The 24,737-nt window shown below is 42.7% G+C and overlaps 1 protein-coding gene across 2 annotated transcripts in view; it reads right to left on the minus strand.

Moving 5' to 3' along the window:
• The window catches only part of cacna1ia (calcium voltage-gated channel subunit alpha1 Ia), a 282,477-nt gene that overhangs the window by 100,263 nt on the left and 157,477 nt on the right, over positions 1–24,737 (minus strand). For both annotated transcript variants that reach the window (XM_037544719.1, XM_037544718.1), the window contains exons 5-7: positions 14,044–14,141; positions 7,722–7,881; positions 396–738 (exon numbers count right to left, since the gene is read on the minus strand). In XM_037544719.1, coding sequence (XP_037400616.1) covers positions 396–738; positions 7,722–7,881; positions 14,044–14,141 — 601 coding nt within the window. The remainder of the gene's footprint in view (positions 1–395; positions 739–7,721; positions 7,882–14,043; positions 14,142–24,737) is intronic.

The following is a 24,737-nucleotide window of genomic DNA, read 5'->3' on the forward strand; positions in this document are numbered from 1 at the left end:
AAATGTGGGTATGAAAGTAAATTTATCTGGGTGGGAACAAACCGAGTGTGAAATGTCTAAACCAATCCAATGCCTCCTTAAGGTGGAGCTTAAAGGATCAAAAAAAGAATCAATATCGAGCTTGTCAACGTCGATGGACAAGCAGTAAGTCTGTCATTAGCACATGAATGTAGTGTAAGTTAGCATGGTTAGCATGGCTAACACACTTTGATCAAGCATGTAGACGTGAGGAGAACTGCATTTTGCTAGAAAGCTTGATTTGTTTGTGTTATTGATTGTACTCGGTTACAGTAGGCTACACACTAGAAGAATTTGGTTCTAAGTTCACTTCTGGCCCTTCGAGACCACCAAGCCCCTTTAAATGTTTTTACACTTCAACCACTGCAGGCATGTACCTGAAATATGACTATCCAAGCATAGCCAATGTTGTCGAAGTTGATGGCGCCTTTGTGTGGGTTGCTGTTGCCGGTCAGGCAGCGGGTGTAGTACTGGTTCCAGTTTACACAGAGGCCCATGGCGGAGGTGCTGCCGTTGACCAGTGGCTCAGCGCTCAACCCGAGGGCATGCCGGTGCAGGACGTCCTCCTTATCCAAACAGCATTCCCTGCCCCCCTCCCGCCGCGTCGGCACATCCGAGCACGACACGATACCGTTATCCTGTGCCAGTGAGCAGATAAAAGGCCGCTCGTCGTCTTCCTCCGGCTGGTAGTATGGAGCGGGCAGGGTAATGCCTGAGGGTCTGGAAATAAAACAAAGTTTGGTAAAAAATGTAACAATTTACCCCCTTTGCACAAATGTAGCCCATTCCATACTGGAAGTTTTGTAGAAATACTCATTTCATTGTTAAGTTTTGGTTGGAAACAAAAGAGTTAAATACCCAGTGGAAAATTATTCAGTCAAAATATATTCTCTGTGGTGCCTGGGTTGCTAGCAAAGTGAGCTCTCCCATTGGCTAGGGCTTCAGGAGCTGGACTGAAGGCCTAACGCATCAGATTAACCATTAATAAGAACTGACGGCTGAATCAACGAATCAAATTTTGATTTACAACATGAGGGAAAACTTTAGTGAGAGAAACCATCACTCTAAGCCTTCTGGGAGTTCTAGGTATGTCACTGGCTACAAATACAGGCGGGAGTCTGTCACAAGCTTTAAATCAGTCTGTATTTTATCTAGTACAGGCCAAAAAATCCATGTTTACCACTGTAAACACTGTTGGCGCTAACATACTAATAGAATCCCACAGGGGTGGTAGCAGAAATTAGCATTATAGTCGAGGTGTTCTTGACTGGGTTTTGACATTTAGCAGTTGTTCTTATAAAGTGTTGCCATGGTAATGATTTTTTTTCTTTGTACTCTTGCTGTCCAGTTCCTGTTCTACACTGTTACTCACCTTGTAATTATGTCTCAAGCGTCAAATCATTGATTCAGTGATTATTAAACACTAATAAATTATAACACACTGAATCTCTGCTTTAGAGCTAATACTCTTTTTCGGCCTTTTCAACTAGTGTCTGTGTGTGTGTGTGTGTGTGTGTGTGTAGAACATTTCTCTGTGTGTGAGCCAATGGGGCAGCTCAGCCCTCAGTCTCTTTTCCGTCACACACACACAAAGTTAGGCTGGTCAGCTGGCTAACAGGCTAAAAGAGCCAACAACCTAAACAAACTCCAAACAAACTGGTGGAAGGCAAGAAACACTCTGGACAGGTCACCAGGCCATCACAGAGCAGACAGACAGACATATACATTCACACCTCGGAGTAACTTAGCACCTCCAATTAGCCTGACTGCATGCCTTTGGACTGTGGGAGGACACTGGAGAACCCAGAGGAAACCGAAACAGAAACAGGGACCCTGGACGCCCGGCTGAGGAATCGAACCCAGACGGTTTTATCTGTGAGGCAACAGTGCTACCCAGAGACATTATGATTCTGAGTCCCGAATGACTGCATTTTAGCTGTATTTTGCTCTGTTGGGCTGCAGGATCCAGTATTTAAATTCCTACGTAGTGCACTATGTAGGGAGCAGGGAGCCGTATGAGATTCAGCCCCAGTTTGAGACAAAGGTGCTCCTGAATTGGTGCTAAATAAGAGTCACTGTGGTCATTTAATGACCAAAAAGTACTTTTTTTTTTACTAAAGTTAAACATTTAAACAGTGCTGTGTTATAATATGTTCACTGTTATATGATAAAAAGTTCATGGAATGACCGCAAAAAAATCATGAAATGACCGCAGTACATAACAATGAGCTACTAAATGTTCCCTTCATTCAGTGGTCCATGGTTGCTTAGCAATGATACCACACTTTAAAGGAACTACGTTTCTTGGCAGAATACTTGTTTATGTCGATTATAATTAATAATAACAAATTATTTTCAGATAAATTGTGTATTTTAACATATTTTATGTTGGCTGCCGTTTTATAAAGGCAATAAGCCACCTGAGGCTGTGTGTTGCTACAGTTTTATCACAGGGAAAGGAGGTTTCTAAGCCTAAGAACACCCTTCCTGTGATAAAATCACTGTAATGCATGGCCTCTCATGGCTTATTGCTTTATGTTTTTCATATATATTTTCAAAAAAGCCAAACAATCTCATCGGTCAAGGGTACTATTAACTCGCTTAACCAAGTTTCTGTTGTAAAAAGTTCTGTGAAGCTCTGCTGCAAGTCCAAGATTCACAGCCATCAGATTGCCAAAAAGTATTAGGACAGGCCATTTAATGCTTTTAATCATAAACTTTAAGATGTCACTTTAAGATGCACTTTTGCTGACACGGGTTCCCAATTGTGTCCACACAGCTTGTTTAGTCTCCATATAAAAACACTGACTGATGTTCTTGAGCAGCCACACATGAGGTTGAGCCCACCATGCCTAATGACAAGCATTTGCTTAAGGGGAACATTGGGCTGTGGAGCAGTGGAACTGTGTTCTCTGGAGTGATTGCTCTCCTCCAAATACCTTGGGGATGAATTAGAGTGACCTAGAACTAATCATTAACTTTAATTTGCGTTCATTCTGCTGTTTTTTTTTCCCCTGAGCCCCTCAGAACGCCTGGTTGTGAGCCTGCAGTAGCCAATATGGGTTATCTGTGAAACACAACCACCCCCACGCAAAACTCACTCTCTCCCTGCACATGAGGCACATGCGTCCCCAGGCCCCAATGTCAGTAGTGTAGAGTAAATGAAGGAAGCTTTTTCTTCAACCTTAAGGAGGGTTTTAAAGCCCAAACAGATCGATAGCTGATCAGGCTGCAGCAGAGGGGCTGTTCATTTAGATAAACCCAGATAACCCTCAGCTGCTTAAACCAGCTGAACACAAACTCACTCTGTAAGGCTGCGTGCGGTTTCTCACTGTTCATAAAGCAGCTACAATGACCGGCTTATCAACTCTACTGACCATATAGGTGCACTTTGTAGTTCTACTATTACAGACTGTAGTCCATCCGTTTCTCTGCATACTACATTATCCCCCTTTCAGCCTGTTCTTCAATGGTCAGGACCACCACAGAGCAGGTAATATTTGGGTAGTGGGTCATTCTCAGCACTGCAGTAACACTGATGTGGTGGTGTGTTAGTGTGTGCTGTGCTGGTGCAAGTGGATCAGACACAGCAGTGTGTCCACTCACTGTCCACTCCTGCCTTGTCAGTCCACCTTGAAGATGTTAAGTCAGAGACGACAGCTCATCTGCTTCCGCACAGTTTGTGTTGGTCATCTACTAGTCCTTCATCAGTGGTCACAGGATGCTGTTGGCTGGATATTTTTGGTTCTCAGTTCAGCAGCGACATGGAGGTGTTTAAAAACACTCCAGCAGCACTGTCTGATCCAGTGTCTGATCCACTCACACCAGCACAACACACACTAACACAACACCATGTTAGTGCTGAGAATGACCCACCACCCAAATAGTACCTGCTCTGTGAGGGTCCATGGGGATCCTGACCACTGAAGAACAGGGTAACAGAGTATCAGAGAAACAGATGGACTACAGTCTGTAACTGTAGAACTACAGAGTGCACCTACATGGTCAGTGGAGCTGATGAAACGGACAATGAGTGTACTTATAAGGTAGATGTCTCTAATGCAGTGGCTGGTTGGTGTATGTTAGTCTATCCTAGGAGGGATGAAGATATGGGGTTGTTTTTCAGGGGTTGGTCCAGATCCCCTAGTTCCAGCGAAAGGATCTCTTAATGCTTCGGCACCAAGAGATTTTGGACAATTGTATGCTTCCAATTTTGTGAGAAGTTTTAGTAAGACCCTTTTCTGTTCCAGCATGACTGAGCCTCAGTGCAAAAGGAAGGTCCATAAAGACATGGCTGGGTAAGTTTGGCCCTCACAGAGTCTTGACCTTAGCCCAATAAAGCATCTTTGGGATGAACTACAATGGAGATTGTGAGACGTGCCTTCTCGTCCAACATCAGTGTCTGACTCCACAAATGCTCTTCTGGATAAATGAGCAGAAATTCCTATAGACACTCTCCAAAATCTTGTAGAAAACTCCCCAGAAGAGTGGAAGCTGTTACAGCTGCAAACTCCATATTAATGTCCCTGGATTTTGATTGGCATGTCATAAAAGCTCCTGTGGGTGTGATGTGTAGGTGTCCCGATACTTTTGTCTTCATATAGTGTAGTTGACACCACATAATTCCAGAGCTTTGATATTTCCTGGAGGTTTTAGTTTCTAGGCCACCCTACCCACCCAGAGAGAGCGAGGCCAGTTGTGCTCTCTTGGCTGTAGCATCACCAGGGATCGAACTCGCGATCTCCTGATCAGGGTCAACAAATAGATGGTTGCCCCGCTTGTGAGCCCTTGATTAATCAAACTTAATAAGTAATAATTATAGACAAACCAAGGTTTAAAGATAAACATATAAAGTTGTAATGCTAATGATGATTGTTTCTGCGCTGGATGTGAAGCAAATAATTGTAGCAGTGCAGCATGTAAAGCTAATATTTGTGCTTTTAGTAATAATATATGTTGACAATTACACCAGCGCAGCATGCCCCTGCATGAACCTGTGTGGCGCGTAAAGCTAATGATCGTATCAGTGCTGGATGTGACGCTAATAATTGCACCTGCGTGGCGTGTAAGAGCACACGGAGCATAACACTATGGCAAAAGCCAGTGTGACACCTGGCAAACACCCACCAAGAGCCAAAATGCTACGACGCTCTTAATAATGCACCACGCGGTAAGAGATAATTGACCTGTCAGAGTGACTGACAGTAGCTGTATGTGTGTGCGCGACGAAGAAAGCTCGCGATAAGGACGTGCCGTCGAATGAACAAAACCTCAAACAGGGCGAAGAATGAGTTATTTTGGAAGAGGAGGGAGAGAGAAAATGACATTAAAAAGGCAAAGAATGACTGACTCTCTTGGAGAGCTTGGAGAACAGGCTGCTTTATGAAAATGCGGATAAATAGCGAAAAGAAAAAAGAATCAAAACAACACCTCTCTGTACATTAGAATTCATCTAACCCCCGTCATACACACACTCGTCCGCTCCGCAGGAGCTTTCAAATCCAATCTCTCCGCAGACAGGGGCGGCCGGGCGTCTGTTGGCACGGTAACCTCGGGCTCATGAATGCGGACACCAAACAGTTTTTAATCAACTGCAGCCATCGACTGGGAGGAACTGCATTTGCATTTGAAATGGCAGCTGGAGAGTAAAACCGGAGGGAATCGAAGCGAAGGACAAATGGAGAAAGCAGTGGAGAAATGGTTTAATGTATGGGCAAATGCTAGAGCTCATTTTATGGTAATGATGTAGTCAGGCTGCTCTGTATAGGGTTGATTGGAAGAGGGTCAATAGGAAGAGCTGTGTTACCGACCCAGAGCCAGGCTTAAAGGAATATTTACAGTACAAAATCAAATTCATCGTTTTAACTCAATGCCCAAATGTAGTCAATCAGCCAAGACATGGTGGACGTCTGACGCTTTCTTCTTTCCTTTTGCGTTGAAGATATGAGGCTAACAGGTGGTTGGTGTAGTGTAGTGGTTAACACCTCTGCCTTCTACACTGTAGACTGGGGTTCAATCCCCACCTGGGCAAACACCCTACACTACGCCAATAAGAGTCCTTGGGCAAGACTCCTAACACCACCTTCGCCTTCCTGTGTAAAACGATCAAATTGTAAGTCGCTCTGGATAAGAGTGTCAGCCAAATGCCGTAAATGTAAACTTAGGAACAGAAGTAATGCCTATGGACACGACGTAAACACAGTCCTTCAGAGTGGTTTGGTGCGAAACACTCCATCCTAGATCACCTTAGTGACTCAGAATAATTCACAGTAGTGGTGATAGGAACCAGACATCCACCTCTGAAAGCTCCCTCACAGAAAGTTATATTTTTTGATTATTATGAACACACTGCCTGATATCTGCCTGTTTTGTCGAAAGATTTTAGGCTCTTTATCCATTCGTGACGGAGGGGGGTATATGTGTGGTCTCGTAAGGCCAAATATTTCCCAAATAAATGTTATTTTTGTCAGATGTGCCACTCTGTGTCCATGATCAACATCACACATAACAACAGACAGTCTGAAGATGCACATAGGTTCACCAGTGGTTTTAGATAGTAAATAAAAGGTATTTGTGTTGTAGTCATGGCGACCCCCCGGTTCCTATCACCACCACTGTAAAGACGTCCATAGTCTGTAAGTTCCTCTTCAGCGAAGCACTCCGAATGAACTTCTGAATGACTTTGTCGACGTCTCCGTGATGAAATTAAGGAGAAATGAGGAGAAATCAGCTTTGACAGCTTAAAATTCAACATTCAAGACGGCTGCTGCTACTGGTTTTTGCCATGTGACAAGCCTTTGTTGATGTTCACAGTTAGCATTAGCTTAGAGCTAACATGATATTGGAAACCCCACAGGGGCCAGAAGCGATCTGCGTTCTCGTAGAAGTGGTTTTGTTTACTCCCCGAACCCGAGGCCTACAGTTCTGGCCAGCAGTACTGTTTTTTTCTCTTCTTTATAGTTTGCAGTATGAATAAACAAGACTTGCTTATTCAACAATTTGATGGGATCTGACACAAGGGATGATTAGACATGTAGTTAGCGCCATGCTAATTGGTGGGGTATAGGCTTTCATTACTTATTAGCTACATTAGCATCGTGGCTTCAGCACAGTTTTAAAGAAGTAAATGTTTTACTCCAAACATTAAACTAGACAAAGGCTGACTGACTCCAGTTGAGGTAAGGAGTGTGCATTGGTTTATTTTTAGGGAAGAGTTGCTTTAAGTGATGCAATACGATTTTTTGTGTAACTAATAAAGTATAATTTTTAACACAACACTATTTTCTGTCTCTCTTTCACTCTCTCACACTCACTCTCTCTTTCTCTCACTCTCTCTCTCACTCTCTTTTTTTATCTCTCACTCTCTCTCTCTCTCACTCTCTCTCTCTCACTCACGCTCACTGTCTCTCGCTCTCTCATTCTCTCACTCTCTCTCTCACTCTCTCTTTTTTTATCTCTCACTCTGTCTCTCTCTCACTCTCTCTCTCTTTTTTATCTCTCACTCTCTCTCTCTCACTCACGCTCACTCTGTCTCTCACTCTCTGTCTCTCTCTCTCTCTCTGTTTATCTCTCTCTCTCTCTGTTTATCTCTCTCTCTCTCTCTCTGTTTATCTCTCTCTCTCTCTCTGTTTATCTCTCTCTCTCTCTCTCTCTCTCTCTCTCTCTCTCTCTCTCTCTCTCTCTCTCTCTCTCTTTTTACTCACAGGGTGAAGTTTTCTTCAAGATAGCAGCGGTTGCGCAGCAGCCCCGCCCACAACTGCACGCCAATGATGCCGAAGATGAAGAAGACGAAGAAGCAGAGCAGGAGAACGTTCCCCAGCATGGGCAGAGTGTCCAAGAGCAGGTTCACCAGGATCCGCATACCTACACAAACACAGGGCAGCATGGAGCATCTTCAGAAAAGGCTTAATGATTTCACAACAGGCCTGCAATTCAGTTACTTTAAACAATCATCATTTTTTTGTATTTAAACCTTCTTTTATTTAAACTGTGTGTGTGTGTGTGTGTGTGTATGTGTGTGTGTGTTTGTGCGTGTGTGTGTGTGTGTGTGTGTGTGTGTGTGTGTGTGAGAGAAGCTCTGCTGGGATTGAATTAAGGGTGTGTGTCTGTGCTGATTGGAGAAACATAGTAGTGTATGATTACTGCTCTGTGTGTACGGCACCTGTGTAGCAACAGGGGGGTCTGGGGGGTGGGGCTAGCCCACTCCTGTGTAAAATGGCACAAAATAAATAAAACTCGGCTTTGCGCTTTCCCTTGCAGGTTAATCTATCACACAGGATGAACCCAAAGGGGCTGAGTTTGTGCGCCTACATGCCGTTTTTCCGCCTTAAACAAGTAAAAGTGATCACTAAAGCACTTCTTTGATCATCACCAATCTTCAGCCTGTGTTATCACCATGGCAACGTTTACATGGCTGCATGCCCACATCGCAACACCCCGTGGAGTGCCACGTTTTTTTCAACAGCAACATGTAACATTAAACACAAGAGCTATTACCAAACTACACCCCCCCCATTATTATTACCCTTTATAACACGGATAGTTCCTGTCCTGAAATCTTTATTGCCGTAAATGATGTTATTAACACTAAATTAATCTTGTTTCTACATATTTGCATAATGATAAACAAACGTGCCTAAATCTACAGCGCCTGGTGATTTGTAGAGTTCTGTCTGTGGTTTTGTGATCATAACGGTAGCAAATCGGCCGTGTTTTCAGCAGTGCTGAATCTCCTCCATACCAGCCGTTATTTACATTACTGTGTAATAGTGGATTAAAAGGTTAACGTCCCTAATGAGAACATAGAAAACCATTAAGAGTTTCTATTGGTTCTTGGGAGTTTGTAATGTGTTTTGGCATTTCTTGATGGGTTGATAATGTAAAGGAATGATTTAGCTGGTGACTGATTTCAGACACATTTCTAATTCTACTTGGAAACTGGGGGGGCAGTCGGGGGCAGTCGGGGGCTGGGGGTTAGGGAACTGGCCCTGTGACCGGAAGGTTGCTGGTTCGATCCCCAGCACTGACAGTCCATGACTGAGGTGTCCTTGAGCAAGACACCTAACCTCCAATTGCTCTCCGGACACCATGGATAGGGCTGCCCACCACTCTGGGCAAGTGTGCTCGCTGCCCCCTAGTGTGTGTATGTGGTGTTTCACTTCATGGATGGGTTAAATGCGGAGGTGGGATTTTAAAAAGTATAATTTAACTTAAACTAGTGTTTAAGTAACTACTGTAACGAAAACGCTCGCAGTGTTTAAGTCGTAATATTTTGAGACAAAAGCTGTATTTATAGAATAAAGTCGTAATATTTCAATGATAATATATTATGATAATAATTACGACATTAAAGTGGGATATTACCGGAAAAGGTCAGTATTGTGGCCAAAGGCTATGTAAAGTGAAGCAGCACCTCCTCGTGTTGAGTTGGTGGAGCTGCACTTTCCTATGGATTCCCCCATAAAGAAACACTCAGCCGCCCCGGTTTATCTAGGATAAAGAGCCGGACGGACTCGGAGGAAACCGTCTATCTGTGTTGTTGAAGGATGATCTCAGGTAGGGTCTACACAGCTATGGGGGCTTCATCTCCCCCCATTCAAACAGGGCATGACATTTCACAGACAGTGAGGATGAAGATCAAAATGATCCACAGAGAGACAGAAGTGTGAGGAAATCCGGAGCACTCTGCATCTTCACTGTCGCCAGTACAGCAACCGAGACCCCATGGCAGCCCCCCTACAGTTAGCACTTAATCCTCGAAATATCGCGATTTTGCTCTCGTCATTTTACAACTTTAATCTGGAAATATTACGACTTTATTCTCAAAGTCTACTAGGGTTATTTTAATTAACAGCGGTCCTAAAACGTCATCGTAGTTCTGTTTACTCAGCAACGTTACTGTGGCTTTTACTCCAAAGCCCACCTGCCCGTGACGCCACATGAGGAGCGTTCCTGTGTCTGCATCACAGAAACGCCGTCATACGGTGCTGCAATTCGACCCTTCTGATCGGTGTATTTTAGATCCTATAGACGGAATGAACCGTGTTCAAATTTAATAATTTCGTTTTTCATGTTTTACTTTTTTCCCCAATATGTTAAACTTCCGCCCGAAGACTGCTGGGATGGGCTCCAGCATCCCCCCGCGGCCCTGACGGAGAAGTGGCTTGGAAAATGGATGGATGGATGGATGTTAAACTCAGCACTCACATAGAAACTGTGGGCTGAAACTTGCAGAAAAAAGTTTGTAGAGGAAGTTTTACCTTATTTTCACTCAGACAATCAACAGATCACTTGACCGGAATGTCAAAATGTACAGCTGTGTCTTGTCGTCTCGCTCCAAACGATTCAAATGAAAAAAGAACACAAACAGCACACGGCATTTAGCGTGACGTCACACGTGTGCTGCTTAAAATTTCATCAGCCCAACTTTAAACACCCCTCCGCGTCCTTGGTGTTAGGAGTGTGTGGTGTGTGTTGTGGTAGATTGAAATGCAGTGCCGCACTGCAGGCTGCTCATTAAAGAGAACTGTGTGTGGCATAATTGGAGGACAGAGAGAGAAGAGGAGAGAGAAGCACCGCCACGGGGGGAGGAAGAGGAAGACAAGAGGGGAGGAAGGGAAAGAAGAGAAGAAAAGGGAAGAGTAGAGGAGAGAGTGGGGTGAGTGGCAGTGAAGAAGGAGAACAGAAAGTGCTAAAGTTCCTGAAAGATGCAGACGGAAATTGTCCTAATGAGAACACAGTCCACTTGACTGGGGTTACTCCTCTTACCCCAAATGTGGTCAATCAGACATATTTGCTGTCATTAAGGGGGCAGTTTGTCCTCTCGTGCTGCAGTTACAGCCTCTACTCTTCTGGGAAGGCTTTACACTGGATGTGATGATTTGACTGATCACTAGTGAGGTCAGGTACTGTTGGATGGTCAGTTCTGGATCACTCCAACTCATCCCAAAGGTACTGGATGGAGCTCCATCACTACAGAGAACACAGCTCCACTGATCCATGGCCTAATACTGGGGGGATTTATACCCCTCTAGCCCACGCTTGGCATTGGGCATGATGACATCATGACACATGAAAGTCTCAGATGTGGCTGCTCCAGGCTGTCCCATTCTGTTGATCAGTGTATCCATATTTCACTCATTAGAAGTGCTATCTTGATGCTTTTGGACATAGACTGATCCTTGTTTCTACACTCACTGTCCACTTTATCAGCTCCACTTACTGTATAGCTGCTCTCTGTAGTTCTACAGTTACAGACTGTAGTCCATCTGTTTCTCTGATACTCTGTTACCCTGTTCTTCAGTGGTCAGGACCCCCATGGACCCTCACAGAGCAGGTACTATTTGGGTGGTGGGTCATTCTCAGCACTGCAGTAACACTGAAGTGGTGGTGGTGTGTTAGTGTGTTGCGCTGGTACGAGTGGATCAGACACAGCAGTGCTGCTGGAGTTTTAAACACCTCAGTGTCGCTGCTGGACTGAGAATAATCCACCAACCAAAAATATTAAGCCAACAGTGTCCTGTGGGCAGCGTCCTGTGACCACTGATGAAGGACTAGAGGATGACCAACACAAACTGTGCAGCAGCAGATGAGCTGTCGTCTCTGACCTTACATCTACAAGGTGGACCGACAAGGTAGGAGAGTCTAATAGACTGGACAGTGAGTGGACACAGTGTTTAAAAACTCCAGCAACACTGCTGTGTCTGATCCACTCAGACCAGCACAACACACACTAACACACCACCACCACATCAGTGTTACTGCAGTGCTGAGAATGACCCACTACCCAAACAGTACCTGCTCTGTGAGGGTCCATGGGGGTCCTGACCACTGAAGAACAGGGTAACAGAGTATCAGAGAAACAGATGGACTACAGTCTGTAACTGTAGAACTACAGAGTGCAGCTATACAGTAAGTGGAGCTGATAAAGTGGACAATGAGTGGAGAAACGTGGAGGTGGTCATGATGTCATGCCTGATGGGTGTATAGTGGACCACTACAACTCTATGTTCATGCATGCTTTTGATTTCACCCAAACCGCCAGCATCCCTCACTATCCCCTCATCAATTTCCATCTGCAGCGAAACCACACACATGCTAATTCAATTAGAATTCATATTTCATGAGCTACAGTGCGCTGGAATATTGATGAAGACGGAAGGACCCCGGAAAAGGCAGCTGTGTTTGTGCGCAGGTGAGCAGGGCTGTGAATTATGGCTGCGCTCAGAGAAAACAGTTTTGCCGTCTAATTATGAGACGGATTAATCTAGCTGCAGTTCAAGCTGTGACTCACAGGTAATGGCTTTCAAATCTGCTTTAATTCAGTCCCACTCAGCGAGCAGCGAACACCTGCATGAGGCGGCAAATAGGTGCCAACACAGACGAGAAAGAGTTACACACAAACTACCTGGCGGAGGTTTGGGGACAGCTTGTCTTCCTATGAAAGTTTCCAGTTCATACTTGATTTGCATTGTGCTTTTCATTCAATGGGCCTGCATGTTTTTACTGGAGATGCGTTCATGATGTCTGTGAGCTTTACATGAATCCTGTGTTTATTCCTGTGTAGAGAAAAACTAAACCTAACAAAAAATAAATGAATTAGTCCCATGCATTCAAAAAAAACATAGAAATAACCCCAGATTGTATTAATCCTATCTTATTAAATGAACCATAGAAATAATCCAAAATTATATAATTATATATTATATATATATTATTAATCCTGTGCTGTAAAATGTACTGCATAAATAACCCCACATTATATTAATCCAATGCTGTAAAATGAACCATAAATATAACCTCAGATTATACTAATCCCGTGCTATAAAATTAACCACAGAAGCAATCTCAGATTATACTAATCCCGTGCTATAAAATTAACCATATAATAACCCCAGATTATATTAATCCAATGCTGTAAAATGAACCATAAATATAACCTCAGATTATACTAATCCCGTGCTATAAAATTAACCACAGAAGCAATCTCAGATTATACTAATCCTGTGTTATAAAATTAACCATATAATAACCCCAGATTATATTAATCATGGGCTATAAATTGCACACAGAAATAACCTCAAATTACATTAATTGTGTGCTATAAAATGCACCATATGAAAAGCCAGATTATTTATAATCCTGTGCTATAAAATGAACCATCAAAATATTAATCCCATGGTATAAAATTAACTATATGAATGACTCCAGATTATATTAATCCTGTGCTATAAAATGCTCCATCCACCAAACCCAGATTATATTAATCACATGCTACAATATGAACTGTACAAATGACCTCAGGTTATATTAATCCCATGCTTTAAAATGAACCATATAAATAATCCCAGATTAAAATTGATCCAATGCTATAAAATGAACCACAGAAATAACCTCAAATTATATTAATCCTGTGCTATAAAATGAACCATAAAAATAATCCCAGATTCCTGGAAACCTTTGCTATAAAATGAACCATAGAAATGACCCTACATTATATTAATCCTATGCTTTAAAATTCTCCATCCACCTCAGAAATAAACCCAGATTATATTAATCACATGCTACAATATGAACTGTACAAATAACCTCAGATTATATTAATCCCATGCTTTAAAATGAACCATAGAAATAACCCCAGACTACTCTTTGCTAGGAAATTAACCATAGAAATAATCTCAGATTATATTAATCTCATGCTATGAAATGTACCACAACAATATCCCCAAATTATATTAATTCCCTGCTGTGCATTGGACTATAGAAATAACACCAGGTTACACTGACTTTGTGCTATAGAACAAACTGAAGAAATAACCACAGTTTATAGTAATCCTGTGTTACAACATGCACCACAGAAATAATCCCAGTTTTTGGAAATGTTTGGAAATTTTAATACTGTTTAAATATTCCATAAATAACATGATTTTCACAGTTTACATAGTTTTTAAACTCTCAGAGACACCCAGAAGCACACACACACACACACACACACACACACACACACACACACACACGAGGACTCACTGGGCACTCTGTTGATGGCTTTGAGCGGCCTGAGCACACGCACTGTTCTGATGGCGGAGAGGTTGATGTTCTGGAGATCGAGGGAGTATTCTACCATCCTGAGAGAGAGAGAGAGAGAGAGGGAGAGAGAGAGAGGGAGAGAGAAAGCAACAAAGAGAGTATAATAAGATGGGAGGAAGAGAAAGAAAAAAAGAAAGAGGAGAAAAAAGAGCGATAAACACGTAAGCAAACAATGCTACAATTCACTTTTACTGACTTAGATTTGCGAATACATTTAAACGCATCTGTAAGTTTGACGGTACGTGTTTCTTTGTTTATTCGTGTTTTGAATATATGCGCAGCAGTGGATTTGTAATTGGCTGAGAATTGGCCTCGGACAGCAGCATCACCCCTCCAGCGCCTGCTTACTGCGCTCATCCATTTTCTCCCCAGGTGAGATGCAGATAGACTACAGAGAGGCTTCACATTAATCTCATACATAAAACAAAACACCTCACACCTGGAGAGAACACGGCAGCTCAGAGCCAGGCCCAGAACACACTGCTCTCCATCATCACTACAGCCTGTGTGTGGACTGTGCTGCTGCTTTGGTCTCTGCTCAGTGCACAGAATGAGCTGTTATTACAATGCAGCAATTACATATAGTTTTCTGTCCATACACGGGATAGCTCTTACTACTTACATCATCAATATAGATTTGACTGGGGGCCAAATTCTCGGGCTCCCAACATACGCCAGCAAATGCGCTCCTAACACAAACTTTAACAGGCTGATTCCTGTTGAAATCAAATCAAATCAAATTTATTTGTAACACTTTTTACAACGGATGTTGTCACAAAGCAGCTTTACAGAATTTCGGAAAAGACAAAGTTTTAACAAGAATGTAAAAAATGTAGAAACCCCCCGGCGGGCAAGCCAGGGGCAACAGTGGCAAGGAGAACCTCCCTCAGAGCTGAGGAAGAAACCTTGGGAGGAACCAGGCTCACCAGGGGGGACCCATCCTCCTCTGGTCAAACTACCTACAAGTGATTATATTACTAATATTAATAGCAGTAATATTGGTATTAGGAATAGCTGGGAGTCTATGAAAACATCAGTGTAGGGTGGGCAGCTAGTCCAAGGCAGGTGGTGGCAGCTGGGGCGTGGGCAGCTGGTCTGAAGTGGGTAGCAGGAGGGCTCGGCAGTCGGTTGTCCTTCAGTGTCCAGCCGGACATGTGGGTGATTGTAAACTCGGAAAGAAAGCAGGGAGAGGGAATTAGTTTTATTCTATCCGTTTGCTCATAAACAGGGGATGTAAACATTTACAGAGTGTGGCTAACGACTCCAGCAGATCTGACTATGACAGCTATTCATGCTATCAGAAATCAATATTATTAAATTTTTAATCTGTCAAAATAACTTCATCACTGTGGTTAGTTCAGCCTCTGCAGCGCCCCCTGTAGTTCAGCTCTGCTATAGATGCAATATAGATCAGCACTGGAGTATAAATCTGTGTCACAATCATGCAAATCAGGTCAACCGGTGTTCCTGCCCCTTGATGACAGAACCCACCTTGCACAGACCTCAACGAACGTGAGTTTGAAATATGACAAGTAGCCAGAAGTTACAAATAAACGACCATAGTAAAAGATCTGAAAAAAAGGAGAAAATGTTCGTTTTTTCAACCTTTCTGACCTGTTTAGGCCAGAAATGACTGCTACTGCAATAACGCTCATCTCTGCTAGCCTGTCTATGGAGTCTTCCATGCTATATTAGTAGCAAGCTAACGGTGGTGAATGTTCATTTTCCCCCAGTGGCTTTAATATGATCCTATTAAACACAAGAGGACTCTGGATAGTCGTGTGGTCAGATAATTGCGCCCATTCCGCTCATCCCTCTCTGTTGTCATCCAGGAACGTTTCTCTCTGTTTGTGTTTGTGTGATAAATGCGATTAAAGATAAATGCATTTCATAAAAGCACAAGTCGGTTTACAGCATTCCTTCTGTGTGGACGTCAGAGAACAGCTTACCGTGCTGAATTAACGCATTCTGTGGCAACTTTGAACTGAATGTAAGAAAGTGAATGTATATCACTGTTAGCTTAGTGCTAAGACGACATTACAAATCCCATAGAGGTTAACATTAGCATTATCAAAGCAGTGCTAATAAGATGCAAATACAGAAAAAGGATGAAAACAAAGTGAAAGTTTCTACATCAAATTATGTTTTATTTTATTTTATATGGGCAAATTTGTACTAGGTGAGCATTAGGTAGCTAGGCTAATATTAACCAAAGTTAAGTCTAGTTACATACATTAATGCAGCTCAGCAGCTCTAAATACTAAATACTGAAATACTAAAAAAAATACTAAAACAAAGGAAAATGGGATGGAAAAATCGAATTAAATGGCAGTTATACAGTTACAGTAATGTATTATTATAATGCTGCTGCAGCAAAATAACAGCAGCCTTACAGGTCAACATTTGATACAGTACAATCTCTCTGTATTGTAAATATTTTCCCAGAATTCAACACTGGATGCTGTTTAAAACATTCTATACAACCACTGAACAGTGGAGTGGGAGCACATTAGAAGTCTGGTGGCCGTTATTACCCCCCCCACCCCCCTCGCTCCCTTGTCCTTCATGAATATTTGAGAAGCTGTGGACACTCATGGCTTCCTCACAGGGCTACTCTGAAGTTTGACGCTCTTTCCTCATTATCTTTCGCTCTGGTTTCGTCTCTCTCCTCCGTTCCCCTCTGACTTCTCGCTCCTACAGCCGTCTCCAAACGCACACTGGCTCTGCTCTATCAATTACCGTCAACGCACTCTGCTCCTCCGTTGTTTCTTCTTCTTCTTTTTTTCTCACTGCTCTTCTCCTTTTCCTTCTTGCCTCCATCGTCTCTGTTTCTTCTACCACGTCTTCACATTCTTCCATCATTTCTTTTCCTCCTATTACTTTTCTTTTTTCCTCTGTTTCATCACCAGGATTGATTGCTTCATCATCTTCTATTATTATTTCCATTCTCTTGCTACAGATTGCCCTCCCTCTACTTCACCGGCCCTAGTCTTTCCTCTTCTCTCGCTCTGTCCAGTTTACGTGGTTAGATCTCATTTCTGATCAGATTTAAAAGATTGCCGATTTTGAAAACTTTTCAGCATTATTTCAGTGCTTGAGATGTGATTCGGAGTAGTTTGGTGTGAAATGGTTCAGTGATGGTGGCAGAATCCAGGGGTCCAAAACCACCCGTGAACCTACAGTCTTCTGAGCGCTCATATGGAATGTTGATGGAGTTAATAATAGTGGATAATCTGGAAAAAAACAGTTTTCTTTCAGGACTATTTTGCCTCACAACACCCTTCATGTTTCCCTCCACCATGAATGGGTTTATAAAATTATGTTTTGGGTCAAAATCTAACACCACTACTATGATTCTGGCTGGGTTTCTCTAGACCAGGGGTTGGCAACATGCGGCTCTTTTACTGTCCTGTTGCGTCCACCACAGAATTAGATTTTTTGATAAAGATAAAATAATCCTCTATTGCCATAAAGCTCTGCTGATTGTTCAACACAGTTGTAACAATAAATGGTCTTAAATGCTGGAGTTAATGTAGCTTTAATGTAGCTAGTTAACTGCTAATTCACCCCTGAAGGTTGGTGCACAGACTGCTGGTCACCATAGCAATGCAGACAACAATCTTACCTAGTTAATAGCTAATGAAAAGGCAAAGAGAAAGATTTAAGTTGAACATCGCTAATTTGGAGACAAGCAGACTTATATACACTTATAATCAATCCAGCTGGTTTTCCGATATGTTTAATCTGCAATGAGAAACTATCAAGCACTAAAAAGTCACAAAGCTGAAGTCACCTTAAGGGGGAACGGGACTTCGGTTTTCCTGCCAGAGATGTGAGAATAGCAGCTATAGCTGAGCTAAAAACTAAAAGCAGAGCAAAGTGAGTCTGTCTTTTCATTTATGTTGTATTTTTTTAGTCTATACTAGTACATCAGCACATACTAAGACAAATTTTCACCCAAAATGGCAAAATTGACAAACTATTGTGGCTCCCAAGGAGATCTGATTTTTGTTAAAAGGACAACACTTGCGTCACCCACCTCTGCTCTAGACTGAAGCCTTTCACATCAAAACCACTTGAAAGATTGTATTACTTTGAGAAAATGCGATGTGTCTTCAAAAAACACAACTATACATCCATCCATCCATCCATTTTCTAAGCCGCTTCTCCGTAAGGGTCGCGGGGAACATACAACTAAATTCTAAAAAAAAAACTTTTCTCTCTAATAATAAAATAGTTTCATGCAGTTCTTAGGAAACTAAAGAGCTGGCCTTCGGTCAAGTGCATCTAAACCATTGACTGGCACGCATAAGCACTTAGCAATGGAAACGGAGTCATTTCTCAGAAGATAGGTCGACTGGCTTTGGATGCTCCAAAAATATCTGTAGTGATTTTTCCAGCGATGCAGAAATGTCATGCGGCCAATTGAAATGGCAAATAAAATGAGACTTCCCAGAGGAACTGGCTCAGGATCTCTCACCTGCCCATCCACTCTCACACAGAAACATTTATTCATTCCAGAAATGTTGAGTGGAGCTTCATGTCTCCAGCTCATCCTAAAGTTTGTCAATGAGATTCATCTTCCCAACTCATCTCGAATGTGTTCAGTAGGGCTTCAGCACTCCAACACATCTCAAAGGTGTTCAGTGGAGCTTCAGCACTCCAACTACTTTCAACGGTGTTCAGTGGAGCTCCAGCACTCCAACTCTTCTCAAAGATGTTCAGTGAAGCTCCATCACTGCACCTCATTTCAAAGGTGTTCAGTGGAGCTCCTTCACTCCAACACATCTCAAAGATATTCAGTGGAGCGCCATCACTCCAATGCTTCCTAACTGTGTTTAGTGGGGCGAGCTATATCAGTCCAGTTCATACTGAAGGTGTTCAGTGGAGCTTCATCACTCTAACCCATCATTCTACTGCCAGTGCTTTTCTGTGCAGGTCACATGATGCACTCAAGCAGTGTTTTCAACAACTTTTGTGCTTTAAAAAGCTCAATTCTTTAATTTGAGGGGCATCTGGATGCATTTGGATGTGTCCTGCGCTTAAATGATGAAGCCCTACCATTGCAATTCCACAGCCTCTTCAGCAGACTAACCAGCTGGGCTGAGCTTAAGAAGAAGCAGCACATAAAGGAATCACAGTAAGAAGAGAAGGAGTGGAACTAGGAGGGATGCACTTCCAGAGTTCCAAAGTGAGTGAAAATGAAAAAGAGACAGACAGAGGAAATAAATGGCTGAGAGAGAGAGAGAGAGAAAAAGAGAGAGAGATGGGGGGGAGAGATGGGGGGGGTGAGATGGGGGGGGGGCTGTTCTAACTCCAAACTCCACGCAGCTGTTTCAATGCACATCAATCAGCCAGTGTGTTTGGCAGAGTAATTAGCGACCTGCCGGCGGGCAGACTCTCTCTAATTGTTCTCTCCTTTATTTGCATCCTCTTTTCTCTGCTCTCCCTTCATCTCCCTCTCTTTAATGTGGTAGAGCAGTCTACGTGTAAGAAAGGTTGAGAGGGCACACATACAGAAGTACGCATGAAGTCATTCGCTGCAGAGAGGAGCAAATCACAAGAGAACATAAAAAAAGAGAGAGGAGAATTGAAGAGCAGAGAAGAGACAGAAGGAGAAGGGAAGATAAAGGAAGAGAAGAGAAGAGAGAAAAGAAGAGAAGAGATAGGAAGAGAAGAGATAGGAGGAGAAGAGAAGAGATAGGAGGAGAAAGAAGAGATAGGATGAGAAGAGAGGAGAAGAGAAGATAAGAAAAGAGACAGAAAGAGAAGAGAGGAGAAGAAAAGAGATGAGACAGGAGGAGAAGAGAAGCGAAGAGAAGAGATAGGAAGAGAAAAGAGGAGAAGAAAAGAGATGAGAAGAGAAGAAAAAAGCGAAAAATATGAAAGAAGAGAAAGAAAGAGGAAGGAAAGGAGGATAAGAGAAAAGAAGAGAAAACTAAAGAGAAGGGAAGAGAAGAGAAGAGTAGAGTAGAGAAGAGAGTTTATTGGAACAGAGCCGTGTCTGTTTATTGGAACACAGCCCTGTGTGTAAAACAATAGATAGTAGTGCTGGCTCTGGATGCTAATGGACTCCTGCCAGGGCTCCTACTGCACAAAGCAGCAGGCTTATCATCAGCCTCTCACGCAAACATCCAGTCCCAACACAGGCAGGGGTGTGAGTGTGTGTGTGTGTGTGTGTGTGGGTGTGTGTGTGTGTGTGTGATATCAGTGCATGAACACTGCACTCTCTCCACTCACGTCCATTCCTCTCCACTCACTTTACGCTTTCAGGCTGTAAAGTCTTATTCTACACCTTTCTGGTTTTGGCCTTTGAAAAACTGCAGTCAATTATGGGGATAATGTTCTGTATCAAACTAGTGCCCCACATCATAGACTTAACTCTTGTACTCACATTACAGTTAGTGACCTGATACAACTTCTGGTAAACATGCTACTTGAAGGCTACCTACATAAGGATGTCATAACACATGCAGGATACCATAAGCTGAAGTAAATGACATTGTATCGGTTTAGTAGGGTTTTGTATTTTGACTTATGTGGGACTCCATAAGACCGATATAAACTTCTAAACTAGACCTTCTGAGACTATTACTCACAAACGATGCTTCATAATAATGTTATAAATGGAACAAATATCCTTCACCTTAGTTTAAGGTCCCTTATGTCAATGCAATGTAATTTACTTCATAGAACATCCTGTGTCATCTTACAAGCACAAGGTTACAAACAAACTCAGGAAACGTTCCTAAAATGAACAACTTTTTAAGGAACTCAGGAAACTTTCACTGACTTTTTCTCAAATTATTAACTTTTTAAGGAACTCAGGAACGTATTAAAGAATTAGAAATGCAGGGACATTTTCAAGAACTCAAGACATTTTTCAGGAACCAGGAGCTTTTTCAGAAATTCAGGAACTTTTTCAGGGACTTGTGAACTTTTTAAGATTCCTGGAACTTTTTAGGTTAACAGTGTGGCTTTATTTCAGGAACTATGTGGTTCCCCTTTACAAATGGTGTGGTTCTCCTTAAGAAACTGCAGTTTTCTTGCAGGATCTCTATGGTTCTCCTGTGAAAACTGTGTGGCTGTGCTATAAGAACTGTATAGCTCTCTTTCAGGAACTGTGCGGTTCTCCTTAAGGAACTGTTTGGTTCTGTTTTAGGAGTTGTATAGTTCTCCATCAGAAATTGTGAGGAAATCCTTCAGGACCTGTGCAATTCTTCAGACCTCCAGAAGATTCCAGACCTCTTCAGTTCCTCAAAAGTTTCCGGAAGCTTGATGGAGAGCTCTAATTTCTTTTGCTTTGTTTTTGGATGTTTTTCAGGGTGCATTCATCCATTCCCGGTCTCACAAAAATGGTAATGTGCTCTGAATTGTGTGACAGAGAGAAGAGAAGCAGCAGGACAGATCTGTCTCTGCCCCAGGAGGAAAGACACTGAACTTATGGCTCCCTGTCAGAACCCATCATCCCACACAGTCCCAGCCACCTCCAGCATGTCTAAATGAGACTAATCATTCATTTAATCAGTCCTGCAGGGATGGAAGGGGGAAGGGGCACGACAGAGGGAGCGGAATGCAGTGGAGGTTGTGCCTGATACACATAATAAAGGTATACAACCAGTATAATGTAGCAAAAAAGAAAACCAGAAGTTACCAACCATACCAGTCCCCCTGCTTCCTGATCTCTGATATGATAAAGTCCCGACGGAGGTTTCATGCTGTGCGTCCTTCTGCTATCTGGACCAGCTTGTCCATTTTGGAGCCACCTACATGTGCCATACAGCCTGCTGCCTGATCTGGATGCCCAAGAGATTTTATTCCCTAGTCTGTTACTATATCCTTACTGATCTCCTGTCATCATTTGTATAAAAATATGTTTTTATGCAGTCCTTTTTATTCAGTCTAATGCAGCCTTGATATTAAGCTTCTTTTCATCCATGGTCATGTACCATCCTGTATGCGCCCCACCATGACGATATCTACCATCGTCCTCTTTAGGAGCTTTAGTCCTTTGGTTCCTCTCAATGGTTCTTCCCCGTGCTCTTAGAGAGTTCCTAATTTTGGTTCCTCTCAGTGCTCCTCTTCAATTTCTCAGAAAAGTTTTTTTTTTCCATTTGAGCTTTCGTTCCTTCCAGTGGTGCTTCCTCAAGATCTTAGGGAGTTTTTCCTTTCGACTATTAGTTCTAATCAGCGTTTTGTTTTTCCCCCACTGGTTCTTCCTCATGTTCTTAGGGTTCTTTCCTTTTGAGTCTTGGTTCCTCAAAGTAGATCTTCCTCATGTTCTTGAGGAGCTTTTCTTTTAGAGTCTTGGTTCCTCAAAGTGGTTTTTCCTCATGATCTTAGGGAGTTTTTCTTTTTGAGTCTTGGTTCCTCAAAGTGGTTCTTCCTCTGATCTCAAAGTTTTTCTATTTGAGTTTGGTTCCTCTCAATGGTTCTTCCTCGTGTAGAGAGTGTCTCATTTTGGCTCTTCTCAGTAATTCCTCTTCATGTTTTTAAAAAAGTCCTTCCTTTTGAGGCGTAGTTCTTCTCAGTGTTTCTTCCTCACGATCTTAGGAACATTTATCCTTTGAGTCTTGGTTATTCTCAGTGTTCTGTGATTCTACATCAGGCTGTTAGAGATTTTCCATACATCTGTGATGGACAAGATGCTTTGAGACAGCATCTTTTGAAGAAAGTGCTGGACAAGTTATCTCCAATAGATTTGAATAACACTATACACCAGCGTGGGAGACTCACAATGACACACAGCATAGAGTTGACTATGTTGATGAGTCAGTGGCTATGTCAGTCCTTCAGTTTACAAATCTAAGTGGAGCTCAAGGTTGGCCTCAATCTTTCTCCATGTTTAGACAAGAGTAGCAACTCTAATCGCATTCTTTACCACCAGTGAAACAGAAGCACATGGCAAAGGCTTTGCTCTAAATTGATCTTGACAAATAGTGGATCTCTGCCTGGCTGTCTGATTGATTTGGAGAGGAACCGTTCAGCTCATTGGGGTCAGGCCCTTTCTCTAACACAGACGGAAACTGGGTGAGCCAGTAAATGCCTGAATTGGAAAAACAGGCAATATAGAGAATTTAGAATGATACAAAGCAAAATCAAGCATTGTACACTTGTGGCATTAACTCTAAGACCTAAGGCTAAAATTGCGGTATTTTTATGACTGTAGTTTCATGATACACTATATTTCCCAAAGTATTCACTCACCCATCCAAATCATTGAAATCAGGCATTCCAATCACTTCCATGGCCACAGGTGTATAAAACCAAGCGCCTAGGCCTGCAGACTGCTTCTACAGACATTAGTGAAAGAATGGGTCGCTCTCAGGAGCTCAGTGAATTCCGGCGTGGTGCCGTGATCGGACGCCACCTGTGCAACAAGTCAAGTCGACTAAATATTCCACAGTCAACTGTCAGTGGGATTATAACAAAGTGGAAGCGATTGGGAACTTCAGTTCCAACATTACTGCGCACCAGTGCACAAAGCAGGTCCATAAAGACACTGATGAGCCAGTTTGGTGTTGAAGAACTTGACAGGCCTGCACAGAGTCCTGACCTCAACCCCATAGAACACCTGTAGGATGAATTAGAGCGGAGACTGTGAGCCAGGCCTTCTCGTCCAACATCAGTGTCTGACCACACAAATGCTCTTCTGGAAGAACGGTCAGAAATTCCCATAAACACACTCCTAACCCTTGTGGAAAGCCTTCCCAGAAGAGCTGAAGCTGTTATAGCTGCAAAGGGTGAGCCAACATCATATTAAACCCTGTGGATTAAGAATGGGATGTCAATTTCATATGCACCAAGAAAATATAGTGTATTTCAGGTGATCTGTGTCCTCTTACTCAGCATAAATACAACTTTTCTGTTATCATGGCTGCTGGAACCATGGGGGCAAGTGGGCTTTAGAGTCTTCACTTTTTAAAGAATTGGGGTGATTGTCTTTTTGGGATGTTCTGGATACTTAACATATCTTCACAATATCTCCTTACATATTCCCATTCCCTTACAGTTTTACTCACAAGTCAATTGGCTCTTCTTATTAAAGGGCAGGGCCTCCCCTTTAAACAGGTACTTAAGCATTATGAGCATTCAGTTTCATTTTTAAAGGAGATCGCTCCTCCTTTAAACCCTTTCTAATGCAAATACTTTGGTGAATCAGATTATAAATTCTTTATGATCCAAACTCAGTGAACCTGCAAAGTCAAAACAATGTTGGTTTTACTTAGTGAGTCAGTGGCCTAGTGACGACAGTTTGTCACAGTTTGTGTTGGTCATCCTCTAGTCCTTCATCAGTGGTCACAGGACGCTGTTGGCTGGATATTTTTGGTTCTCAGTCCAGCAGCAACACCGAGGTGTTTAAAAACTGCAGCACAGCTGTGCCTGATCCACTCAGACCAGTGCAACACACACTAACACGCCACCACCACATCAGTGTTACTGCAGTGCTGAGAATGACCCGCCACCCAAATAGTACCTGTTCTGTGAGGGTCCATGGGGGTCCTGACCACTGAAGAACAGGGTAACAGAGTATCAGAGAAACAGATGGACTACAGTCTGTAACTGTAGATCTACAGAGTGCAGCTATACAGTAAGTGGAGCTGATAAAGTGGACAATGAGCATAGAAACGAGG

Source organism: Pygocentrus nattereri, chromosome 14 (genome assembly GCF_015220715.1).
Source record: "Pygocentrus nattereri isolate fPygNat1 chromosome 14, fPygNat1.pri, whole genome shotgun sequence".
In the NCBI taxonomy this organism is placed as follows: Eukaryota; Metazoa; Chordata; class Actinopteri; order Characiformes; family Serrasalmidae; genus Pygocentrus; species Pygocentrus nattereri.